Source organism: Ornithorhynchus anatinus, chromosome X5 (assembly GCF_004115215.2).
Source record: "Ornithorhynchus anatinus isolate Pmale09 chromosome X5, mOrnAna1.pri.v4, whole genome shotgun sequence".
In the NCBI taxonomy this organism is placed as follows: domain Eukaryota; kingdom Metazoa; phylum Chordata; class Mammalia; order Monotremata; family Ornithorhynchidae; genus Ornithorhynchus; species Ornithorhynchus anatinus.
This window is the reverse complement of record NC_041753.1, coordinates 60,894,782-60,911,310: the sequence shown is the minus strand read 5'-3', so window position 1 is coordinate 60,911,310 and position 16,529 is coordinate 60,894,782. Positions and strand designations below refer to the sequence as shown.

At 40.7% G+C, this 16,529-nt stretch overlaps 1 protein-coding gene across 7 annotated transcripts in view; it reads left to right on the top strand.

Annotated features, from left to right (window-relative positions):
* Window positions 1–16,529, top strand: part of TRPM6 (transient receptor potential cation channel subfamily M member 6) — a 143,246-nt gene that overhangs the window by 63,502 nt on the left and 63,215 nt on the right. For 6 of the 7 annotated variants that reach the window (XM_029055529.2, XM_029055527.2, XM_029055530.2 and 3 more), the window contains 8 exons: window positions 217–351; window positions 1,335–1,388; window positions 3,220–3,360; window positions 6,051–6,185; window positions 7,279–7,559; window positions 8,821–9,049; window positions 11,670–11,825; window positions 15,139–15,282. In XM_029055529.2, coding sequence (XP_028911362.1) covers window positions 217–351; window positions 1,335–1,388; window positions 3,220–3,360; window positions 6,051–6,185; window positions 7,279–7,559; window positions 8,821–9,049; window positions 11,670–11,825; window positions 15,139–15,282 — 1,275 coding nt within the window. The remainder of the gene's footprint in view (window positions 1–216; window positions 352–1,334; window positions 1,389–3,219; window positions 3,361–6,050; window positions 6,186–7,278; window positions 7,560–8,820; window positions 9,050–11,669; window positions 11,826–15,138; window positions 15,283–16,529) is intronic. The other variant, XM_029055526.2, reaches the window with a different exon arrangement.

The window sequence follows — 16,529 nt, the reverse complement described above, 5'->3', positions numbered from 1 at the left end:
AAAGTTAGATATGATATTTTGATTTACTGGATCTATTTAATTTAGCCTGATTACTTTTTGATATAAAATCCATATTTTGTTGAGAAAGTGCATGTGCAATTTGTAAGGTAGGATTTTGGTGGTTTAAACCCTTGTGACTATCGTTTGGCTATCCCTGCAGGTAGGGGTAAATCTTATTCTCTTTCTTTCCTTCTCCCTCCAAACCTTCCTCCAAAGGTCGGCTCCTTGGAGCAGTCCATGCTCGATGCTTTAGTGATGGATCGGGTGGACTTTGTAAAGCTCTTAATAGAGCATGGCGTCAACCTGCATCGCTTCCTCACTATTTCCCGTCTGGAAGAGCTCTATAACATAGTAAGTATTAAAATCACCTTTTGAATATGCATTCGATCAGTGGTGTATATTGAGGTCTTACTGTGTGCAGAGCACTGTACTAAATCAATGCTTAGTACGTGCTTAGTACGATGCTTTGAGAGACTTCACGCCCAAATGGCAAAATACATTTTGAGAAGCATTTGAGAAGCAGCATGGCTCAGTGGAAAAAGCCCGGGCTTGGGAGTCAGAGGTCTTGGGTTCTATTCCCGACCCCGCCACTTGTCAGCTGTGTGACTTTGGGCAAGTCACTTAAACTTCTCTGTGCCTCAGTTACCTCATCTGTAAAATGGGGATTAAGACTGTGAGCCCCACGTGGGACAGCCTGATCACCTTGTATCCCCCAGTGCTTCGAACAGTGCTTTGCACATAGTAAGCGCTTAACAAATACCATCATTATCATTATTATTATTATTATAAAAAGCAGAACCATCCTAAGACTGTGTGATTCTCTTCAGATAGTTTTGAATCCCCCGTTTATCTCCCTGAAGGAAATTTGTCCGTGACTTTTAAGAAATTACCAATGAAATGAAAGGCAGAAATGAACATGACTTTGAGACACTAGATTGGTGTTTTTAGAGTGTCAGCAGTATTCTGTGCTCTTGCTGTAATAGAGTATCCAGAAAGGCCTCAGAAAAAATCTGTTTGATAATAATAAAGGAAAGACTCATTTGATAATAAATAGGACTGCTGCATGTTCCTCCTATAGCTATTGTGGGGTTTATTGAAACATTTGAATCATCCTTGTTTTCAAATAATGGAAAGCTAGTATAATTGAAGTGACAGTCCTTTTTTGCTGGAATTGGTTGCAGTAAACAGGTTTCAGCTAAGCCTAGTCCAACCATACCACTTGCTTCCACTGTCCTCAGAGATTTTCTTCCTTGTTCATACACACATGTTCCCTTTTCATGGATTAATTTCACGAGAAGTAATTGTTCTATTTTTTTTCTCCGTCCTCACTACAGAAACAAGGACCAACCAATCTGCTATTGCATCATCTCGTCCGAGATGTAAAACAGGTAAGCTGAAATGCACAGAGTGTAAATCATTTGAGAAGCCTGCACTGAATGTTCTGGGTTATTGGTCAATTCCATTTTGGAATTTTTAGGGTTGGAAATTGCCTATTTCAATTTGTCGTTCCTTTAGTTGCCATAGATGCCTTTTCTCCATGGATCTGCATGGTTTGGAATGACTAAGGGGGAGTGGAGCGGTATTCTTTTAATGGCTAATTTAATTGTCTGAGGACAATTGACCCATTAAAATAACTTAATTTCTCCATGTTTGTTCTTTTCCCTAGACCTAGAGGATTTAAAATAAAATTAATTCCATGTCTTCACTGGCACAAATAGATTAGGATGGGTACTTTATTTGGAGAGCCACAATGATAGTAATATTTGTTAAGTGCTTTCTGCATGCCAAGCACTGTATTGAGTAATGCAATCAGACTAGTCACACATAGGGCTCTCAGTAGAAGGGGGAGGGAGAACATTTATTTAATCCCCATTTTTCAGACGAGGAAGCAGGCACAGAGAAGTTAAGTTACTTGGATGCAGCAGCCAAAAGGCAGAGCTGGGATTAGAACCCATGTCCTCTGATTTCCAGGCCTGTGCTCTTTCCTGTGTATGCTAAATTCCTTTGCATAAAGTCTGTGTTTTTCCTTTGAAAAGAATTACTTTAACACAAAGTCAAGGGCTGTTGATTGAGAGCAGTTTTCTGGGCTTTCAAAAGAGTAGAACACACTGTGATCAAGGAGGAAGAATTCATGGGAAACAGAATTTGGCTAATAGTATCTGGATTTTGCATATGTATCCTTTGGTACCATTATATCACAATGGTTTCCATGGATTACTTCCTTTAAAATCACTCTATCTTTCTCACATAAAATGCATGAAAAATAGATGAAATAGATTAAAATTATTAATGACCAGTGGGGTACAGGAATATTATGTTTTTTGTGTACCAAATATTTAGTCATCGAATTTCTTGTCTAAAACTGCTATCAGGATACATTCTTGTCAGAAGCAGTATTGGCCTTTTTTGTCTCTATGTTTCCTAAATAAAGCTAAATGGTTCCTTGATAGGGAAAAACTAATTCCAAATAATTGCATTTCTGCCCCATTCTATTCAGTCTGTTCCAAATGCTCTACATTGAAATCTGCCACTCAAGTCTCTTGTTAATAATACTAATAGAGATTTTCCCTTTTTTATGTTCTTACAGTTCTTTCCACCTCACTGATTCTGTGCTCCCCTTTTCTTTCTTTCATTGTGTCTTCTCCCTTTTGTTGCCAACACCTCAGTGTCAAGTGATACTTACTGCAGAATGGAGATATTTTTATATTCCTTTGTACTTATAAGGATTTAGGGAGTTATTCAAGTAACTTTATATATTATAAAAGAGATTGTCTTTCCCAATGTGAAAATCTATATAACCTGTCTTCAGACTGTAGTTTTTCAGCAGTTTTTCGTTCATATATATCTCACTTCAGAGAAGCAGCATGGCACAGTGGATAGAGCATGGGCCTGGGAATCAGAGGTCATGGGTTCTAATCCTGGCTCCGCCACTTGTCTGCTGTGTGACCTTGGGCAAGTCACTCACTTCTCTGGGCCTCAGTTACTTTATCTGTAAAATGGGGACTGAGACTGTGAGCCCCATGTGGGACAGGAACTGTGTCCAACCCGATGTGTGTATCCTCCCCAGCACTTAGTACAGTGCCTGGCACATAGTAAGCACTTAACAAATGCCATAATAATAATAATTATTATCCAGTTAGAGTATATGTGTGTGAGAGAGGAGATAGAAAAAGGAGGAGAGATAATTATGCTGAAGTGTTGTGAACATTTTTGTTTCAGAGTACCCTTCCTTTGGATTATAAAATATCCCTAATTGATATTGGACTGGTAATAGAATACTTGATTGGTGGAGCCTATCGAAGCAGCTATACAAGAAAGCATTTCAGAGTTCTATATAATAGTCTCTACAGGAAACATAAGGTAACAGCAATGGATGGATCTGAGTATCATCAAGGGTAATCCGAAATAATTCAAAGAAAATGACTTAGGCAAGTTTGATTTTACTAACCAACTTGTAGAATGAAGAAGACAAACATCGAAATGGGAAATGAGAGGGGGAAAATGACAAGAATATAATTTGTCACTCAGAGAGAATGATTTTTCTATTATATGCTCAAAGTCAATCAATCAGTGATATTTATCGAACACTTACTGTGTGCGGAGCACGGTACTAAATGCTTGGAAAGTACAATGCAACAAGGTTGGTAGATATGATCCCTGCCCACAAAGAGCATGCAGTCTACATAGGGGGCAGACATTAAAATAGATTAGGCATGAAGGAAATAGTAGAGTATAAGAATAATTACGTAAGTATTGTGGGGCTGGGGTGAGTATCAAAGTGCTTAAGGGGTACACAGCCAAGTGCATAGTTGGCACAGAGAGGAGGGTGGATGGAGAAATAGAGGGCTTAAGTCTGGGAAAGGTTCTGGGAGGAGCTGTGATTTTGGGAGGGTTTTGAAGTTGGGGAGACTGGTGAACTGTTGTACTGGGAGGAGATGTGATTTTTGGCAGGGTTTTGAAGATGGAGAGACTGGTGAACTGTTGCATATGAAAGAGAGGGGGTTCCAGGCCCAAGGGAGAATGTGGACTCGGGTTCGGTGGCAGGGTAGACTAGCTTGGGGTACAGTGAGTAGGTTCGTTTTAGAGGAGCCAAGTGTGTGGGCTGGGCTGTATTAGGAGATCAGTGAGGTTAGGTAGGAGGGAGAGAGCTGATTGAGTGTCTTAAAGCTAATAGAGGGCCAGATTTAGGGATACAGTAAAGGTTGTTCATTTTGAAAAATATACACAAGTTACCAGGAGCAGTGGTCAAAGATAGGGACAGCCTTAGCCATTTTGAGGGAAGTCATCCAAGAAGGCCTAGGGCCTAATGATGCCCCTACTACACTTCCACAACAGTTGCTCTACAAGTGTAGTTCTTTTAAGATGGTTTTAGAAGTTGGGGAGTAAAGCCGGTGGAATTCCTAAGCCAACCAGGCTGCTTCCTAACCTCTTAGGCAAAAGTGAGGATTGTAACACCACATATAAAGTCTTAATTTAGTCTTTTTTATCCCAGCAGCCACCTTATTGCTTCTCCCTTTTAAAAATCCACTCAAGTTGTGTTCCTTCCTCTCCTGCCTCTAGTTGAGCATAGCTAGAATCCCGCATTCCTCCTCCTCATGTCCATTGGCAGAGACTTACTTCCCTATTGCCCTGCCCCTTCATGATCTCTCTGTCTTGTTCCTGTCTCAAGGTCTCATTGTTTCTCTCCTTTTACCAGTAGTTCGGTGGTAAACTGTAATCTCTTAGTGGTGTCATCTCTTCAGTGGTCATTTTGGTCATCTATTAATGGTCATCTATTAATCCACTAGTGGTATTTATTGAGCACTTACTGTGTGCAGAGAACATATTGGGAGAATACCATAGAATCGGTAGACAGCTCCCTGCCTTCAAGGAGTTGCCAATTAAATAGAGGATTTTGCAGTCTAGCTGAGGATCTTACTGCACCTGGAAACAGGAGAAGATATTCTGAAATTAGAGGAACAAGACCAAGCCAGCTCCCGTACAAAAACAATAGGGACAGGAAGTCATTTAATTGCCCAACATGTCTTAGGCATAATGTGCCTAAGGTATCAATTAACTATTTGTTGGCTCCATTGGGAACAGAGCCTCTCAGAGGAGAGGAAAGTCCAGGAATGGGATGGTCCCGCATTCTTGGTTCCCTTATCCAACCCCCCTCTTTATCAGTCAGTCATCAACCAATCAGAAACAAAGGCCTTAGGTTAGGGCAGTAAATTTTAACAGAACATTTTGTGGCTACTGCATCCTGCCACCTCACATTGCTGCTGCTTTGGACCGTCTGCCACTTTGGATTGTATTTTCATCAGATGGGAGAGCTGGAAGAAAGGGTTGGCAGGGCAGTAAGAGTGAGGTGGGATATAAATATGAGTGGGGGCTGTTGGGCTGGGTACAGCCACTACCTAACCACCACCCACGCCCCCAACAACTCCTCACTCTCATACCTTGCCAATTTTAGATGACAAAAAACTTTCACCCAATTTTCCAAAGAATGAATAAGAAAAGTTAAAGATAGTTGATTTTGATGGTCACAAATATTTGGTTTTGTATCCCTTTAGAATTTTTTTTTAACTTGGTCATTAAAAAAGTGGTACATTGGACATCTAATTATACTGCCCAAGGGCTCTCAAACCTGAAATCCAACAGTTAAACAATGCTTGGAGGAATAGAAATGCCATTCTCTCTTAACCTTGAAGCTGCCCATTTAGGAGGAATTTTCTTTATCAGATCTGTGAATCTTTATTACATATTTTAAATTTGTTTCAGGCGTGGAACTTCCACTGATGTTAATGGGAATTCCATTTATAGAATGGGTGTAGACTGTGAAACAGGGAATGAGGGAGGAGAATATTTCTGTTAGATGCTAAAATATTATGTTTTTATAAAGAAGGAGATAAGGGACTGTTTTCTTCAGGGAAATTTAATTATAATCCTTGGGATATCAAGGATCCATTGGTGAATGATTTTACAGCATTTTATAGCAGGTTTGCTTAGTGTCTTCACCTTGTCTGAATATGTTTTTCTTTTCATTTTGGATTGAACTTTTTTGGAACTAGAGAGTGTCCAGCTTTACCCGCAACTTTTCTCATCCTTCCCTTCATCTTAACGTCCATTCAGGAAGCAGAAATGGATCTGCTGAAAGTACCTTGCACTCCCAGTTCATCAGAACAGCCCAGCCATATAAATCCAAGGTACTGTCATTTGGCTACCCAACAAGGGAAATACTAAATTGAAATTATCTATTTAGACTGGAATAGTGGTTAACAGGAGGTTTGTCAGATCCTGAGTAAGCAGGTTGTGGAGAAATATAGTGGGAGTTCAGGAGTATCGAAGATTGAAAAAGCACAGTAGAGGTATTTTCTGGGAGCGAATATAGTCCTCAAACTATAACTGTTCAGTAAATAACCCCTAATTGGTAGAAATTTGACTCTCCTTCCTGTGATTCTTTTATTGGTAAATGGATTTTGTTAATCAGTAGTGACTTAAGGTGATTTCACTTCAGTAGGGCTTCATTTGTTTGAAGAAATGGAAGCCTCTTCCATGACCATCTCACCACTAATCCATACTTAACTAGAATTCCAAATAGTTTGGTTCACCTTGAGTTCATTTAGAAGACTTGTTTTTGAAAGAACAGCAACAAACCACTTTCTGAGAGACTCAGGAAAGATGCACATGTATAACTTCCAGGATCAAGCAACCTATCAATCAACAGTATCGATGTCTCTGCTGTAACTTCCTGAGCCAGGGTTTCATGAATAGTCAAATCTTGATTATTCAGAGACTCAATATCCAGTTTTTGTATCATCCGTGTCTTCTACTTCTCTTATAATTTATATCTCCTTTTTGATCCTTTACCTACTCTTTAGTACCTCCACCTTGGAGAGGTGAAGGGAAAGATGGCAGTTAAGCCAGTTCATTTTGCTATTGTCAGCAACTCTGACAAAAGGGTTGGTAGTTAAAGGGGTTGCAGCTAATGTTTAACATCAGGTTTAGGGATTATTTTTGGATTTCATAATATCCCTGAACACCCCCACACGCCTCCAAGCGTAGGCAATTGAGATTCAGCTCCAACATGGAGAATGGTCATCTTGCTCCAAGCTTCTCTTGTAGGCTGTTTTAGAAGATTGGTGTTGATCTAGGGCATAATTTATGTCCAGCTTTGCTTCTCTGTGCTGTACTTTTTGCACCACCTCCAGGAGCTGAGTGGTGTGCTTGACTCCATTAAGCTAAGGATCTTATGGCTTTAAGCTGTTAGAAACTCATTCATATTTTGCCTACCGACAGGAGAAGTTAGTAACTCTTCATAAGTCCAGGAAGAAGCTAAAGGAAGAACCCAGCTTTCCAGAAGAACCAGAGTGTGCTGGCTTTATTTACCCTTATAATGACCTGCTGGTTTGGGCAGTGTTAATGAAAAGGCAGAAGATGGCCATGTTCTTCTGGCAGCATGGAGAAGAGGCCATGGTTAAGGCAGTGATTGCCTGCAAACTGTACCGGGCAATGGCGCGTGAAGCCAAGGAGAGCAACATGGTGGATGATGCCTCAGAAGAATTGAAAAATTACTCAAAGTAGGAGTTCTCTCTTCTCTTCATAATAAATCATCGACAGTACTTTGAATGGTTAGACATATTTCTCTGCTGCCACTTAAAAAATGAGAAACAAAAAAACTGTGGTCACATGCTGTATGTTATGATGGCTGCATTTCCTGTGGCAAAGGTCTTTAAGAAACCTTAAAGACTCCTTCTTAATCTTATCGTGTATCACAGAGTGAAACCAGAGGCTGAACTCTCCAACTTTGGACCAGAGAGTGATGATGTCATGATGGATGGGGAGAGTGATGGAAATATTCTGTGCCTGAGAATTCATTTTCTGGCTGCAGTGGTTAGGCAGCAGGAGAACAGACTGAGAGAAGCCAGAGTTAACCCTAGTTTATCAACTTGCCCTAAAAAATGACTGTGCATTTGAAATGGAAAACAGTCACCGTGCCCCCCCCTCCCCTTTTGCTTCCACAAATTCTAATGGCTGTGGCTTGATAGAATCAGATAATTGTTGGGTTTGAAGGGACTTTGAGAGGCATCTAGTCCATTCTCCAGCCTTTGGGGATGTTAATATTTAAACCATCCCAGAAGCTGAGTATCTGTTCTAATTTCAAAAACCTCTAGGGAAAGATTCTCCAGCCTTCCTCAGTCACCCATTTCTATTATAAGGAAGTTCTTTGAATTAATCAATGGCATTTATTGAGTGCTTACTGTGTGCAGAACACTGTACTAAGGGCTTGGGAAAGTACATACAATAAAAGTGGTAGATCCCTACCCGCAAGAAGTTTACAGGGGGAGAGAGGCATTAAAATAAATTACAGATAGGGAAATAGTAGAGTGTAAGGCCTGCAGGGTTGGGGTGCTTAAGGGTGCTTAAGGGATCCACAGCCAAGTGAAAAAGGTGATGCACAGGGGAGGGTGGCTAAGGGAAATGAGGGCTTAGTCTGAGAAGGTCTCTTGGAGGAGATGTGACTTTAGGAGGGTTTTGAAGGTGGGGAGAGTGGACTGGTGGATAGGTTTTTTTTATATCTAATATTGTTGTCTCATGTTGCAGCTTAAATCCGTATCCTTTCTTTTTGTCTTCAGCGATGTTAGGGAATAACCAGTCACCAGCCTCATTCTGTGATAACCCTTTATGATCTTAGAGATCACTAACTTGCTCATTTTTGTCTTCTCCAGGCTTAACAATTCCAGGTCCTTTGGTCTTTTTTTATGTCGTATTTGACAACATATAATTTTTGTGACTCTCTATTTCTCTCTCCCCTCTGATTTTTCCCTTGTGAAATTGTAGGGAGTTTGGCCAGCTTGCTCTCGATGTGCTTGAGAAGGCATTCAAACAGAATGAGCAGATGGCCATGAAGCTGCTGACGTATGAACTGAAAAACTGGAGCAACTCTACCTGTTTGAAGCTGGCTGTGTCAGTGGGGCTTCGGCCTTTTGTTTCACATACCTGTACCCAGATGTTGTTGACTGACATGTGGATGGGACGCTTGAAAATGAGGAAAAATTCTTGGTTGAAGGTAAACTAACCTGAACCTTTCAAAGGAGTTGAAACCTCTGGAAGAAAGTAGACCTGGGTTCTAATCATTCAATAGTATTTATTGAGCACTTACTATGTGCAGAGCACTGTACTGAGCACTTGGAATGTACAATTCAGCAATCCCGGCTCCTCCACATACCTGCTGTATGACCTTGGGCAAGTCTCTTAACTTCTCTGTGCCTCATATGAAAAATGGGGATTCAGGACCTGTTCTCCCTCCTACTTATACTCTGAGCCCCATATGGGACCTGCTTATCTTGTATCTACCCCAATGCATAGTACAGCGCTTGCTACATAGTAAACGCTTAACAAATACCACAATTAATATTATAAATTATTGTAATAATGTTGGTATTTGTTAAGCGCTCACTATGTGCTGAGCACTGTTCTAAGCGCTGGGGTTGTACAGGGTAATCAGGTTGTCCCACATGAGGCTCACAGTCTTAATCCCCATTTTACAGATGAGGTAACTGAGGCACAGGGAAGCTAAGTGACTTGCCCACAGTCAACACAGCTGACAAGTGGCAGAGCCGGGATTCAAACCCCTGACCTCTGACTCCCAAGCCCGTGCGTGCTCTTTCCACTTAGCCAGTAGCTGAACTTGAACTAAGTTGGCATGATGATATTATAACTGCAATAATCATCACTAATTTTGATGGGGGGACTTCACTAAATCAGCCGTGCTAATAAACAGAATTTAGCAACTCCAAACATTTTTTTAAACCAATCTGGCTGCCCCTTCCAGGAAACACAGATAATAAAATCATTTAAAGCAGCATTATTTATTCCTCCATCTTAAATTGTTCATACTCTTCCCACCTTCAAAGCCTTATTAGAATCACATCTCCTCTAAGAGGCCTTCATCATCATCATCAGCAGTATTTATTGAGCACTTTCTACATGCAGAGCATGTACTTTCCATCTACTAAGCATTTGGGAGAGTGCAATATAACAGAGTTGACAGACACGTTCCTTGCCCACAACGAGCTTACAGTCTAGAGGGGGAGACAGATATTAATATAAATAAATAATTGAAACATTTAATTTAAAGATACATACATAGGTGCTGTGGGGTTGATGGTGGGGTGAATATCAAATGCTTAAAGGCCACAGATCCAAATGTATAGACAACACAGAAGGGAGAGGGAGCTGGACAAAGAGAGTTTAATTGGGGAAGCCCTCTTAGAGATGTGACCTTAATGATAGATCAATTAATAATGCTTTGAAAGTGGAGAGAGTAGTGGTCTGGCATATATGGAGGGGGAGGGAATTTCAGGCTAGGGGGAGAATGTGGGCAAAGGGTCAGCAGTGAGATTGATGAGATCGGGGCACAGCAAGTAAGCTGGTGCTAGAGGAGCTTCCTTGACTTCCCTGATTAAGCCCTCAGCTCCTCTATTCCCTTTCCCTTGTGTTGTCTATGCATTTGGAGAACTTGATATTTGCTCCTCCTCCTTTAGCATTTACATATAGATGTGCAGTTTATTTTAATGTCTGTCTCTCCCTCTACACTGTAAGCTCCTTATGATCAGGAAACATGTCTATCAACTCTGTTGTATTGTACTCTCCCAAGTTTCTAGAATAGTGCTCCGCAAGCAGTAAGCCCTCAATATATATGATCGATGGATTGATTGAATAATACTCTGAAATACCCTAAAATTTCCTATGTGACTGCCTCCAAGATCCATCTCTTTGCTCTTCAGCCTCATTCCCGCTACCCTAGACCCTCAGTGCATCGTTGAGGTTCGAAAACAGTTTTGTGAGTGGAATCCAGTGAGCAATGTGCATTAATGTTTGCCTAAGAGTGGAGTCATAGGGCTTGTGGCCTGGCTGTCAGAAGGACCTGGGTTCTAATTCCGGCTCTGCCACTTGTCTGCTCTGTGGCCTTGGGCAAATCACTCAACTTCTCTGTGCCACAGTTACCTCATTTATAAAATGGGATTAATAATAATAATGTTGATATTTGTTAAGCGCTTACTTTGTGCTGAGCACTGTTCTAAGCGCTGGGGTAGACACAGGGGAATCAGGATGTCCCACGTGGGGCTCACAGTCTTAATCCCCATTTTACAGATGAGGTAATTGAGGCACCGAGAAGTTAAGTGACTTGCCCAAAGTCACACAGCTGACAAGTGGCCAAGCCGGGATTCGAACCCATGACCTCTGACTCCAAAGCCCGTGCTCTTTCCACTGAGCCACGCTGCTTCTCTAAGATTAAGACTGTGAGCCCCATGTGGGATATCAATGGTGTCCAACCTGATTATCTTGGATCTACCCCAGTGGTTAGTACAGTGCCTGGCACATAGTGAGCACTTAAATACTGTTTAAGAAAAAAAGGCTCCTTGGAAGGCCATCTACTCTTCTTCAGTTCTTTTAGAAAGGACTACACTATGTGTTTCCAAAAAAAAAAGTCTTCTGAAAGGTATTAAATCAGTTTGAAAAGAGGAGCCACTTTTATCCTTTTTGGATTAAGAAGAGCGATAAAGCAAAGATAGGGATGACTCTGAAGATACTGTAACAACTCTTGATCCACAGCGGCGTTGTTCCTTAATCTGTTTCATGTGTCAAGTAAGGAGATTCCGTTTTCTGTTGTGTTTTCTTTTAAGGTCATTATAAGTATTCTTATACCACCCACCATCTTGATGTTGGAGTTCAAAAGCAAGGCTGAGATGTCTCACATTCCCCAGCCACAGGACTTCCACCAGTTTACGTGGTATTATGGTGAGCCAAGCCCCAGCAGCACTAAAGAAAGTCTCTCTCCTGTGAGTACAGTATGGGATTGCATTTACTCACAACCTGCTTGCTTAATGTGTCTGTCTTGGCTTCTTTGCATTGTTTTAAATACCTGTAGCGTTTTCAGAACTTTGGTGGTAAGATTTCACTTTCAGAAATTTTTAAAGCCTACATTATTTATAGAAGTGTATTATTTTGTCACATCAACTCTGTATTCTCCCCATCATTTCGTGAGGTGGCTAAACACCACATCTTATCATTTGAGTCCCTTTTTTAGCATCTTGCACATATCAATCAATAGTGTTTATTGAGCACTTACTGTGTGTAGAGCACTGTACCAAGCATTTGGAGAATATAATACAGTAGAGTTGGCAGACATATTCCCTGCCCACAGCAATCAGTCGTATTTATTGAGCGCCACAGAATGAAGCACTTAGGAGAGTACAACACAAGTATGTAACAGGCACATTCCCCCCACCCCGGCCACAACAAGCTCACAGTCTAGAGGGGGAAACAGATATTAATATAAATAAATTGCAGATATGTATGTAAGTGCTGTGAGGCTGGGGGTGAATAAAGGGAACAAATCAGGGTGACACAAAAAGGGAGTTGGAATAAAGGAAATGAGGGCTTAGGGAAGGCCTCTTGGAGGAGATGTGCCTTCAATAAGTCTTTGAAGGTGGGGAGAGGAATTGTCTGTCAGATATGAAAAGGGATGGTGTTCCAAGCCAGAGGCAGGACATGGGTGAGAGGCTGCAGCAAAATAGATTAGATGGAGGTACAGTGAGTAGGTTAGACTGTAAGCCCGTCAAACGGCAGGGACTGTCTCTATCTGTTGCCGACTTGTTCATCCCAAGCGCTTAGTACAGTGCTCTGCACATAGTAAGCGCTCAATAAATACTATTGAATGAATAGGTTGTTATTAGTGGAGTGAAGTGTGCAGGCTGGGTGTAGTAGGAGTAATGAAGTGAGGTAGTAGGGGAGCAAGGTGATCAAGTGCTTTAAAGCCAGTGGTAAGTAAGTAGGATGGTGGTGTAGTCTACAGTGATGGGAAATCCAGGGCATATATGACAGAATCTAAATTGACAAGCCAGTTTACCCATGTGAATTGTTTCAATTTTCTTGTTTATACCTATCAAATTCTAAAGAAAATGGATAGTGATTATGAAAATATGACTGCCGTCGTTCCTCATGTCAGTCAATCAATCATATTTATTGAGCACTTACTGTGTGCAGAGCACTGTACTAAGTGCTTGGGAGAGTATAATATAACAACAGACACATTTTCTGCCCACAGCAAGCTGATATATGACGTGGACTGTGTCCAACCTGATGATCTCGTATCTACCCCAGCACTTAGTACACTGCCTGGCACATAATAAGCACTTAACAAGTATCATTAAAAATGTCTGACCACTAAGTAACTTGTTATTTGTATTTGGTGGGACTTGTTAGTGGAATTGATTCTAGTGCCATAATTCTCAGTGTCAGGATTTTAGATAAATCAGTGAACTCTGAAGTATCTGTAACACCTTGGCTAGCCTTCTATGGCCTAAATACAAGCATAGTGAAATAGGGAGAAGGGTTCATGGGGAAATCTGAGTGTGTATAAATGAATTAAATTTATTACAAATGTATCCTCCTGTTGTCGAAGAAGAGTTAGTTGCAAAGTGAACCCAAAATTGGAACAAAGTGCCAACCCTTCTTCTCCACTGCCTTTAAAAGATCCACCCATAAAGACTCACATTCTCATATAGTCTTTATTGAAGTTAGTTCCCTTCTTTAATTTCATCATTCTCATCTGCGATGGCCTGTGGCTACAGTTGTCCCTCTGGACTCTGAGCTGGCAATTCTGCTCCTTTAGCCACAATACCTCACAGATATTTGGTTTTTGTCTTTATGTTGTCTTAGTGTTTAATTTCTTCTCTCTTTATGTGTCTGTCCCAATCCCCTTTCCTCCTTTTTATTTTTAATAATAATGATGGTATTTGTTAAGCGCTTACTATGTGCCAAGCACTGTTCTAAGCACTGGAGTAGATATAGGGTAATCAGGTTGGCCCCTTGGGGCTCAGACTTTTAATCCCCATTTTACAGATGAGGTAGCTGAGGCACAGAGAAGTTAAATAATAATACTAATAATAATAATGTTGGTATTTGTTAAGAGCTTACTATGTGACAAGCACTGTTCTAAGCGCTGGGGTAGATACAAGGTAATTAGGTTGTCCCACGTGAGGCTCACAGTCTTAATCCCCATTTTACAGATGAGGTAACTGAGGCACTGAGAAGTTAAGTGACTTGCCCAAAGTCACACAGCAGGCAAGTGGCAGAGGCAGGATTAGAACCCAGGTCCTCTGACTCCCAAGCCCTGTGCTCTTTCCACTAAGCCAAGATTGTGAGCCCCATGATGGACAGAAACCACGTCTAATTCCCAGCTGTGGATTCTTTCCCAGCACTTAGTACAATCGCTACTACTATCACTTATTTCTGCCAGATTATACTATTGATTGAGTACTATTCAAGTGCAATTTAGATCCAGTAAAACATTGGAGAACTACTCAAGAAACAGGATAAAAATGGAAAATTATTTCTATGAAGTTCATTACTTTGCTGACAAGTTATTCTAAATGATGTTTGTCTCAGTTGTAATATGTAATATTGAATTACTATCTCAGTAAATGAGTGACTTTCTAGCAGGTTTATTTTGGCTGCACAAGCCCATACCTTCAGCTGCATTTGTAGGCTAGATCCATAAAGAACAAAGTAAAATAGATGACTGGCCATTAAACGGTAAAATAAGGCTTTTTTGGAAGTGGTGGTCTGCAGAGGCAGCACTGCTTATTAGGATAAAGAATAGACTTCATACATCTATGGTGTTGTGTTTAATGTCCATGCTGACTTTCTGTAGACCTGTGGAAAAGCTATTTCAACTTTCTGAGGCTCAATTTTTATCATCAGCACAACAGAGGTCTTAATACATAATGGTACCTTCTCACTTCACAGGACTCGTGGTCAGGAATAGTATGATAAACATCCAGCAGAAGTGTGAAGAGTTTATAGTAGTCCTAGAAAAGATTGGTTGAATAATCATTGGCCAGTTGAGTCTCCTACTCAGTGATATCTTGTGCTTAGTAGCTCTAGTTATTTTTTTTTCATTCATATTAAATTTCATGACTGTTATTTCTCCTTTCTAAGATGAGATCATTAATGGGAAACAGATGCCCCAGTGGCTTTCTGGCACATGAAATTGTCTCCCCAACCCTTCCCTGAATGGTTCCTGTCCCCGGTTATTCATTAGCTGAATAGTACATTTCAGGAGAGTGAAACAAGCATTTCTTTTGACAGAAGGATTATGATATGGAAAAGGGACAAGAGAAGCCTGATGAAAGTCACACCTTCGCTCCCAGTACTGGACCCCAAAGTCTTCCTGGGACCAGGAAAGTCTATGAATTCTACAACGCTCCACTTGTCAAGTTCTGGTTTTATACGGTCAGTCACTGCGATAGTAATCATAGTTTTTTGTTTTTGTTCTGTTTTGCTTTTAAATGGTACTTGTTAAGCACTTCTAATGTACCAGGCACTGTACTAAGTGGTGGGGTAGATAATCAAGTTGGACACAATCCGTGTACCATTATTCAAACTCATTTCTGCCTCAGTTCTTACTCTTCAAGTACAGAGAGAGGGAACTGTGTTGTGAGAATCGCACTCAGGATATTTCCAGGTTTATAGCAAAATAAACTTGTTGGCGTTATCAGATGATATTGTCTTCTGGGGAAGCTATAAATGTGCAAGAACAGCTGAGTAGATGCTTATTTTGAAAGTGTATAGTTATTTCTCTACATGAAAATAAGTGATGAATTACACATATGGGAAAAAGACAAAAAATGCAAGTTAGTCAACATATCTTTCAGAGTCAGATAATAAATGAAAGATAAATGAATTATAGAAAACCAAGTTCTCCATTAACACATATGGAACCAATGATAGGCAGAGGAGGTGCAGAGAAATTTCAACTTTTGGATCCTATAAAATCCAATTGCTACATTTCACAATATAGGCTTTGGAAACAAGGAATACTGGCAGATGGAAGATGATAAGATTTAGTTTACGGTTACGAAGCTTCTCAGAAACACCTTGGAAATACTAGACAAGATCAAATACAAAAAAGAAATAATTAAAGAATGTACCGACACAGTGAAAAGTGTTTATATCCACAAGGAGCTTACAATCTAGAAGGAGAGACAGGCATTAAAATGAATTATGGATATGGACACAAGTGCTTGGGGCTGAGGGTGAGGTGAATATCAAGTACTTAAAGAGTACAGAGTCAAGTGCCTAGGAGACCTGGAAGGGAGAGAGAGTAGGAGAAATGAAGGCTTAGTCCGGGAAGGCCTCTTGGAGGAGATGTGATTTTAATAAGGCTTTGAAGGTGGGGAGAGGGGTTGTCTTTCATATATGAAGGTGGAGTGCATTCCAGGCTAGCGGGAAGATGTGGGCAAGGGGTTGGCAGCGAGGTAATTGAGATGAAGATAATCACAATAATAATAATGATGATGGTACCTGTTAAGTGCTTACTCTGTGCTAGGCATTGATTCAGTGAGTAGGTTGGCATCGGAGGAGCAAAGAATGTCAGCTGAGTCATAGTAGGAAATTAGCGAGGTAAGGTAGGAGGGGGCTAGCTCATTGAGTGCTTTAAAGCCTGTGCTAAGGAATTTTGTTTGGTGCGGAGGTATGTT